General features: G+C 37.0%; 1 protein-coding gene across 6 annotated transcripts in view; it reads left to right on the top strand.

Moving 5' to 3' along the window:
- The window catches only part of U2SURP (U2 snRNP-associated SURP domain containing), a 79765-nt gene that overhangs the window by 18817 nt on the left and 51617 nt on the right, over positions 1-9331 (top strand). For 5 of the 6 annotated variants that reach the window (XM_015558103.1, XM_006752802.2, XM_015557964.1 and 2 more), the window contains exons 2-3: positions 5526-5570; positions 6861-6992. In XM_015558103.1, the coding sequence (XP_015413589.1) occupies positions 5526-5570; positions 6861-6992 (177 nt within the window). Of the gene's footprint in view, positions 1-5525; positions 5571-5705; positions 5764-6860; positions 6993-9331 lie in introns of those variants that run through there. The other variant, XM_015558077.1, reaches the window with a different exon arrangement.

The raw sequence follows: 9331 nt of genomic DNA, 5'->3' as shown, positions 1-9331 counted from the left end.
TGATAGGTAACTAACTGCTTTTCTCTTGCTGTTTTTAAGATTCTTGCATGTCTTTTAACCTTTGGCATTTTAATTATGATGTGTCTTGGTGCAGACCTCTTTGGGACTCATCTTGTTTGGGACTCTCTGTACTTCCTTGACTTGTATGTCTACTTCCTTTACCAAATCAAGGAAGTTTTCTGTCATTTTTTCAAACGTGTTTTCTATTCCTTGCTCAGTTTCCTTTTCTTCTGGCACCCCTATTATGCGTATGTTGTTTCGTTTCGTGTTGTCCCAAAGTTCTCTTAGGTTCTCCTCTTGCTTCTTAATTTTTTTCCTAGAAGCTGCTCTGTGGGTATTTTAAACAGGTTTTCTATTCCTTGCTCAGTTTCCTTTTCTTCTGGCACCCCTATTATGCGTATGTTGTTTCGTTTCGTGTTGTCCCAAAGTTCTCTTAGGTTCTCCTCTTGCTTCTTAATTTTTTTCCTAGAAGCTGCTCTGCTTGGGTATTTTTTCCTACCATGTCTTCTTGCTCACTGATGCGGTCCTCTGCTTCTTCTAGTCTACTGTTGATGCTTTCTATTGAATTCTTTATAGCAGTGATGTCATTTTTCATTTCTTCTTGTCTCTTCATTTCCTCTTGGTTCTTACACATATTGTTGAATTTGTCTTCCATTCTTTTTATCCACCTTATGACCATTTCTCTGAATTCTTTCTCTGACAGTTTGCTTGCCTTACTTGTCTCCATTTTGTTTACTTCCTTTTCTGATGATGCCTGTATTTCTTTCACATATGGGTTGGTTCTTTGTTTCACCGTGATCTCTCTTCTCCACATGTTTGTTTATGTAGTTCTTTCTCTGCTGTGTTCATTTAAAGGCACAACCCACAAGGCACTGAACACAAATGTATTCACGATACTAATATCCCCAAATAATGGTGGCCACCAGATCAAAGAGAATTAGGGGATAAATAGAAAAAGAAAAAAGAGAAAAAGAAAAAAAGGGAGTGCAGAAATGAAATTGGGAAAAGGAAAAAAAAAGTAAGAGATAAAAGAAAGATAATGAAATAGAAGAGGGGAAGAAACTATTTATATGGGGAGACGACTCCAGTAGAACAGCCACTAATCCCAACTAATTCCAGCAACAGATCCATGGAGATGAATACAAACTACAAACAACAACTAATATCAAGCGAGGTGAGGGAAAACAGAGGCAAAAAATTAACCAGGAAAAAAAAATCCATCAGAAAAAAACAAAAAGCAAAACAATCTCACAAACAAGTATAAAAAAACCCCAATATACTCAGCAATCAAGCAAACAACCATAAAACGACAGAGAGAAAAAAAAACTTTGGATAGTGAAGAAAGAGAAGAGAGAGGTGTATATGGATTTAGAGCAGGAAATTGGTAATTCGATATATAAGTAGCGTGAAATTTTAACGGGGTAAAAATAAGGAATAGGGAAAATCTAAATCAGGGATAGGATAAGAGAAACAGGACAACAGAAGGGGAAAAGTGAGGAAGAAAGTTTTGGCATAAAGGTAAAGTTGAGGTAGAGTAAAAGGATGCTAAAGGAAAGATGAAAATAGAATATAGAAGACTAATCCAAAAATATTAACCTTAACAAGACATGACCCAACGGGAACAAAGCATGAATGTATTCACGGCACCGATAACCCCAATACAGTGGGGCCTTGACTTACGAGTTTAATTCGTTCTGTGACGGAGCTCGTAACTCAAATTACTCGTATGTCAAATCATAAAGTGAATGAGTGAGACACATGATCCTGGGCTGATGTTGTGGCGTTCACTTTGATGTTCGTTGCGCCAACTAGCAGTGGGGTATCTGAAGCTGGCTGGTAACCCGAATTTTAGCTTGCAACTCAAAGCAAAAAATTTGGCCAAGAGATGGCTTGTATCTCGAAAAACTCTTTAGTTGGGACACACATAAATCAAGGCCCCACTGTACTAGCAACCACTTGAGAAAAGATAATTAGGGGAGAGAAAAGAGAGCACAAATGATATCTAAGAGAGAGAAAAAAAGATGGGAGAGAAAAGAAAAAGGAGGATATATATTTATGGAGAAAACACCACGGAGCCAATAGATAAACCAAACATATACAAACACCAAACACTCAGTAAAGAGGGTGGGGGCAGAATCAGTAGAGGCTGAGCTGATATACAGGAAATAAGGTTAAAAATTGGATAAATATGGGGAGGACCTCAATTCAGTATAGAGGAAGTAGGAAAGGGATGAATGGATAACAAAGCATGAATGTACTCACAGCACTGATAACGCCAATATAAGCAACCACCCGAGAAAAGATAATTGGGGGAGAGAAGAGAGAGCACAAATGATATCTAAGAGAGAGAAAAAAAGATAGGAGAGAAAAGAAAAAGGAGAATATATATTTATGGAGAAAACACCACAGAGCTATAGATAAACCAAACAAATACAAACACTCAGTAAAGAGGGTGGGGGCAGAATCTGTAGAGGCTGGGCTGATATACAGGAAATAAGGTTAAGAATTGGATAAATATGGGGAGGACCTCACTTCAGTATAGCAGAGATAGAAAAGGGATGAGTGGATAAGAAGAGACAGAAAGGGAACAAAATAATATATTTACAAGAAAATTGATTTAAAAATGGTATAAAAATATAAAATAAGTAAAAATAAAATAAAATTGAATGATGAAAAAATAATTTGAAAAGAAGTAGAAAATAAAGCAAGAAATAAGGAAAGCAAAGAAAAAAGCAACAAAAAAAGGAAAACAAAGAAAAAAGCAAAAAGAAAAGCTAACAAAATATTAATAAAAACATAAAAATGGGAAATTGAAATGTCAATCCTTTGGCTGACTTAAGATCCCAGTTTTCTGGAATGTCTGTGATTTATTTTTTTCTGTTCCTGGGACTGAGTGGAATCTGGGTGTGGCTGTATTCCTTGCCTGGGGGCTGGAGGGAGGGCTTAACTTTAGGAGAAAATGGCTGCCCAGGTCCTGGGCTCCGCCATGACTCAGCACTCAACTTGCTGCTACCTCTCCTGGACCCCCTTCTCTCCCCAGCCTCTCCCCAGATTCTACTTGTCTGCACCTTCTCCCACTCCTCAACACGGGTGTCTTTATCCAAAATGTCCTATGAACAGGGTTCAGTGAAAGTAAACAAACGCTGGCTGCAGAAAAGGGGAAGACTGAGTCTCTGGGAGCTCCTCTCTTACCAGCACTGCATGGTCTGGTCAGCGCTTCAGGGTGCCCCCTCTGGGCTTAGTCTTTTGTAATTATGGCACCCAGATCTCAAATCCCCCGGTGCCAACAGTCCTTCGGATCTCCTTTCCTCCTTCAGAGGCTGTGCCTGTCCCAAGGGATGTGGCTGGGTGCCACGCAGTTTCCCTCTGACCCCCTGGGCTCAGAGATCTGGCAAACTTTCCTGCCCAGAACCCTGTTTTTTACCTTTCCAGGGGAACTCTGCCTTTCCCGCCTGCAAACTATCTCACCAGCTGAGTCTGCTTCGTCAATTCGGGGTGGATATTATTCGTTTCAGCTGCTCATTCTATTTGCTCCGGGACTAGCCTTGGGACATGTCTGCCTATTCCGCAGCCATCTTGTCTCCTAGAGTACCAGGTGGCACAGAACAGTAGTCTGGAGGGCAACAGCAGGAAGACTAAGATGGGAAGTTGGGGGAACTTTAAAATTATTTTTGGCAATCCCTTTTGCCCCCTTGCGAAGATTTCCCTTTGGGATTTTGAGCTGTTGAATGAAATTGTATTAGAAATGTGAATACATTTGGGTATATTGGACATTTTCTTAATGAGTTTTCTCATGCAAGAATTGGATGAGTCTTTTCAAAAGGTCACTTGAATGACTGAGTCCTTCTGTAAAGTTTGTGTTTTCACACAGGCTGTATACATTTTCTTTAGTTGGTTTCTAGGTGTTTTATATTTTTGTTACAATTATGATTAGGATATTATTCTTATTACTTAGCAGATTAATAAATATGGCTATATTGGAAGGCAGTTGATCTTTTTTCCAGACCATTCAGTCTTTTGACTGAACATTTTTCTTTTCTAAGAGGAATTAATTTATTTTCTTGGATTTTCTCACTGTCTGCAAATGGGCACATTTCAAATTGTTTTTGAAGGTGTGTTTCGCAGAGTTAATTTAAATATAAAAAAATTTCTTCTTCCATACCATCTTGCTGTTTAAGAAAGGTTAGCTGGGAGAAGAAAGTAAATGCGGATCACAATAAAAGTTGGGAAAAGAAAAACAATGGATAGAAAGAACAGAGGTAGCCCTAACCGGTTTTGCTCAGTGGATAGAGCATCGGCCTGTAGACTGAAGGGTCCCAGGTTCGATTCCGGTCAAGGGCATGAACCTTGGTTGCGGGCACATCCCCAGTAGGGGTTGTGCAGGAGGCAGTTGATCAATGTTTCTCTCTCATCGATGTTTCTAACTCCCTCTCCCTCTCCCTTCCTCTCTGTAAAACATCAATAAAATATATTTTTAAAAAAAGAAAAGAAAGAAAAAGAGGTAGGAAGTATCTCCATGCTTGGTTGTTTTTGGCTGAATTTGACTAGGACCCAGTAAAGTAGAGTTCAGAGGAATAAACTGATTCAGTATGAAAATATGACCTGCTATTCTTAGCCTTATGTTTAGACAAGATAAATAAAGTAGTACTGTGTGGATCCACATGAATTTTATTTAAATAGTCTTGCAGCTTGGCTTCTTTGTCTTTAGTAGTACAAAACCAATAAAATGTCTGCTGTATGTAAACAATAGGTTAAGGGGAAAAAGATAAAATTTTGAGAGTTGACATTGTTGGCACATGCCATGACTCAAAGACTACTTGTGCAATAGTCAGCAACAGTGGCATGCCAAAGTTGAAGCAGCCCCCTTAAAACAAGTTGCAGGGCCCTGGCCAGGTACTTAGTTGGTTAGAGCATCATCCCTATATGCCAAGATTGTGGGTTCGATCCCCAGTCAGAGCTCATACAAGAAATAACTAGTGAATGCATAAATGAGTGGAATAACAAAGATCTCTCTCTCTCTCTCTCTCTCATCCATCAGTCAATCAATAAAGAATTTTAAAAAGTTGCAAATGGAGGCCTAGTGGGGATTTGATAATAGGATTTTGTTTTTCTTGAAATTTTTTCTGCAGAATTTGTACCTTTTGCTATATATATCAGGAGTTTAATGTGTATTTTCTTGCTATTAGACTCTGCTATATGACTTTTGGGTGGTTGGAGAAAGGAGGAGAGGTTTTTTTTGCTGTGTAGTAAGGTGCTGCTAGGTCAGTGTTACAGCCGTGATGTATCATTTGTATTATATTTTGGGCAATACACATTCTGAATTTTAAAGAATGGACTTGCGCATTTATTTTGGATCACAACTTTTTCATGTTAGAGATTGCCCTTTGGTTTTATTAGTTGAGAAGAAATTGCTACAAGTTTGGAAAAATTAAGTCTGAAAAATTGAGTATGAGAAACACTTGTTTTGTTAGTATAGTAAGACATTTTCTGATCATTTAATATTGACTTACTTTTCATACTTGCAGACAAGATCATCAGATGTTCATTCATCTGGATCTTCAGATGCACATGTGAGTATAAAAGGCAATCTTTGTGTGTTTTTAAAAAAATTTAATTTCACTTTGTGTATATTCCTACCCTTATGATTTTACTTGATAAGTACAATTATAATGTATGTGCCTATTTGTTTTTATTTTATTTGTTAGGTGTCCTTCTCTTTTGGTTCTGTTCAGATAAGTTGGAACAGAACATGTTAGAAACCCAGTATGTATATTTCCTTTTTTTTAATTGTGCTTATAAAATTCTATGCATACATAAAGGTGTATAGTTGTACGTTAACTATGGCATTGCACTATACACACTCATTCTTTTCTCATTGCACAATATACCTATTGAAATCCTTGTAAGTTAACAGGCATAGCGCTAATCTAGTTTTTCTAATGGCATCATAATGCTCCACAGGAAGAGGTACAATTACTTACTATGGTATTTTTCTGTTGATGGGCATATACTTTATGTTGAAAGGGTTTTGGCATTTTGTATAGTACTGCAATGAACATTCTTTACATGTTATTAACAGCAGTACTCAAAGTATGGTCTTCAGACCCCTGAGAGTCAATGAGAATCTTTCAGGGGGTCTGTGAGTTCAAAACTATTTTATAATAGCACTAACACATTACTTGCCTTTTTCACTGTGTTGACATTTGCACTTATGGTGAAAAAATACAATTGATGAGTAAAATGTTGGCACCTGAGCACGAATCAAGGCAGTATTTCCAAAATGTATTAGAAGTCATTGTATTATTTCTCAAAGGCATAGAAAAATATACTAGTTTCTCTTAAGACTATTCTTGATGAAGCAGTAAAGTTATTATTATTAGATTTTGTCCTTTTATATGAGTCTTTTTAATGTCATATACTATGAAATGGAGAGTACCAATAAGGCAGTTCAACTTACTAAAGAGTAATGTTTGTCTTGAAGAGAAAAGTAATTGTGGGATTTTTTAAATTGAGAAATAAAACTGGCTTTTTTTTTCATGGAATACCATTTTTATTTGAAGGAGCAACTGAGAAAGTATGGTTGGGTGTTTGGCAGATACTGTCTTGAAAATGAAAGAACTGAACCTGTTACTTCAAAGTAAATAGCTGTTCGTTACTGATACAAAATTTGAGCTTTCATTGAAAATTTTTCCCATAACTAAGGACCTTTCTGATGAAATTAGTGGTGATATTAAGGGATGAGTGATTTGATAGTGTATAATTAAATTTGTCAATATTTGGAAAATGGGGTTATTTCTAGTTTTCAACACTACATATGTGTTGAAACATATGAAAAAACTTATTTTCCTTTTCCTATAAAGATGGATGCATCTGGACCCTCAGAAAGTGATATGCCAAGTCGAGCACGACCTAAGAGCCCAAGAAAACATAATTATAGGAATGAAAGTGCCCGTGAAAGCCTTTGTGATTCTCCTCACCAGAATACTTCAAAAGTAAGTTGTTGATAAAGATAATAAAGTATAGTTGATGATTTTTTTTTTCTTGATTTCAGAGAGGAAGGTAGAGGGAGAGAGAGAGAGAGAGAAACATCAATGATGAGAGAGAACCATTGACAGGCTGCCTCCTGCACGCCCCCCACCAGGGGTCGAGCCCACAACCCCGGCATGTGCCCCTGACCGGAATCAAACCTGGGATCCTTCAGCCACAGGCCTACGCTCTATCCACTGAGCCAAACTGGCCAGGGCTAATTAATGATTTTAATCTGTTCTTTAATTTGGTGCTTGTATATCTTGGTTTTGTACTTGTTTCATCTTATAATATTTGAAAATAGCATTTTTTGTTGTATTTGGGTTAATGATAAACTTAAGTTCATCCAAAGAAGTGTTTTTTAGTTATAAGTGAGGTATGTTTTATTTAAAATTTTCTTTTAAAAATCAATGAGTGTTTTGGATGTAAAATGGTTAAAATGGTCACATTTATTATCTCTCCCTCCCAACCCCCATTTATACCACACATTTACTGAACCAAGTGCAAATGCTAGTCACATACACAGATGTTTAAAACATAGATAGCTCTTGCTCTCAGCGAGCTTATAGTCTTTTCCTGGGAAGTAGACAGGTGCTATTCACACTGGATAGTGCATTGTCCAGGGCAATATGAGAAACCAGAGAAGGAGCTTCCTTACTGCATGTGTCTGAAAAGTGCTCTTTTTTCTGTTTTAAATGTTTTCTTGTGATTAAATGTGGAAAACATAATAATGAAGATAATCAGCACCAGCCAGTATTAACATTGATAACACTTAAAAAATTTTCCATGAGTATTTCTCAGCATAAAAATATTTTTACTTTCCTGAGATCCATTTACAGGAACACATTTAGAAATATTCTGTCTTTAGTTCTGATTTTTCTAACTTTCGCAAAATAAAAATTTTTAATGGATGATTGCATTTGTTTGCGTGAATAGTCCTTAATTACCTTAACCATTTCCATTTTGGGTTTAGCTCTTAGGCTGTAAATAAAAATTGAGCCCAAACATTTTGCTTTATAAAATTATGTATTTCATTGAATTTATATGTGATTTTACAATTTGTTTAAACTTTTTAAGTTGAAACCAAAGATGTTGACTGAATGATGGCAAAACATTTTTCTTCCTATTGCAGAGAAAAAATTATTTTGAATCTGTTCTGAAATCCAATATTGACTTTTGGGTTATAAGCTGCTTTATTTTTTTTTAAAGGAATTTAATGTAACTTTAAAATAGTTTGTAGTAATATTACTCTTTCATTTTGCATATTGCAAGGGCAAACCTTTTTAACTGGGATTGATAAAGTCTAATTTTGCAGTTGGTTAACTTCCCATTTTAGTAGGTGCTAGCGAAACCTTCAGATTTAATGGCAGATTAATATTTTCAGTTATAAACATTTGTTTTAAGTTATGAATCATAAGCTAACATTCAAATTAATAACTGAACAACTAAAGGTCTATAATTTATTCAAACCATATTTCAGAAGGAAATACTATTTTCTTACATTCAAAAGTAATTGATGAATGTTTACTTGTGCAGGAACCTGAAATACTGTTTATGATATATTCCCAGCAAAGAAAATGAAATTATGTTCATAAATATTACTATTGTCGATGAGGTGCTTTCAAGTGTCCCTCTGTAGATGAGTGGAGAAAAATTAGTAGTACATATAAACAAGGGAATATTACTCAGCCATAAAAAAGAATGAAATTTTATCATTTGTGACAGTGTGGATGAACCTAGAGCAGTGGTCGGCAAACTGCGGCTCGTGAGCCACATGCGGCTCTTTGGTCCCTTGAGTGTGGCTCTTCCACAAAATACCACGTGCGGGCGCACATGTACAGTGTGATTGAAACTTCGTGGACCATGCGCAGAAGTCGGTATTTTGTGGCAGAGCCACACTCAAGGGGCCAAAGAGCCGCATGTTGCTCGCGAGCCGCAGTTTGCTGACCACTGACCTAGAGGATATTATGCTAAGCTAAATAAGTCGTCAGAGAAAGACAAATACCATATGCACTTATATGTGAAATCTAAAGAACAGAATAAATTAATAAGCAAAATTAAAATAAACTCATAGGTAACAGAACAGACTGATGCTTGGGGAGGGGAGAAGGGTTGAACTGGGTGAAAAAGGTGAAGGGGTTTAGAACAGTGTTGGCAAACTGCAGCTCGCGAGCTATATGCGGCTCTTTGGCCCCTTGAGTGTGGCTCTTCCACAAAATACTGACTTCTGCGCATGAGCCGTGAAGTTTCAATCGCACTGTACATGCGCGCCCGCACGTGGTATTTTGTGGAAGAGCCACACTCA

The sequence above is a fragment of the Myotis davidii genome, unplaced genomic scaffold, assembly GCF_000327345.1.
Source record: "Myotis davidii unplaced genomic scaffold, ASM32734v1 scaffold1051, whole genome shotgun sequence".
Taxonomy (NCBI): Eukaryota; Metazoa; Chordata; class Mammalia; order Chiroptera; family Vespertilionidae; genus Myotis; species Myotis davidii.
This window is presented reverse-complemented; position numbering and strand designations above follow the sequence as displayed.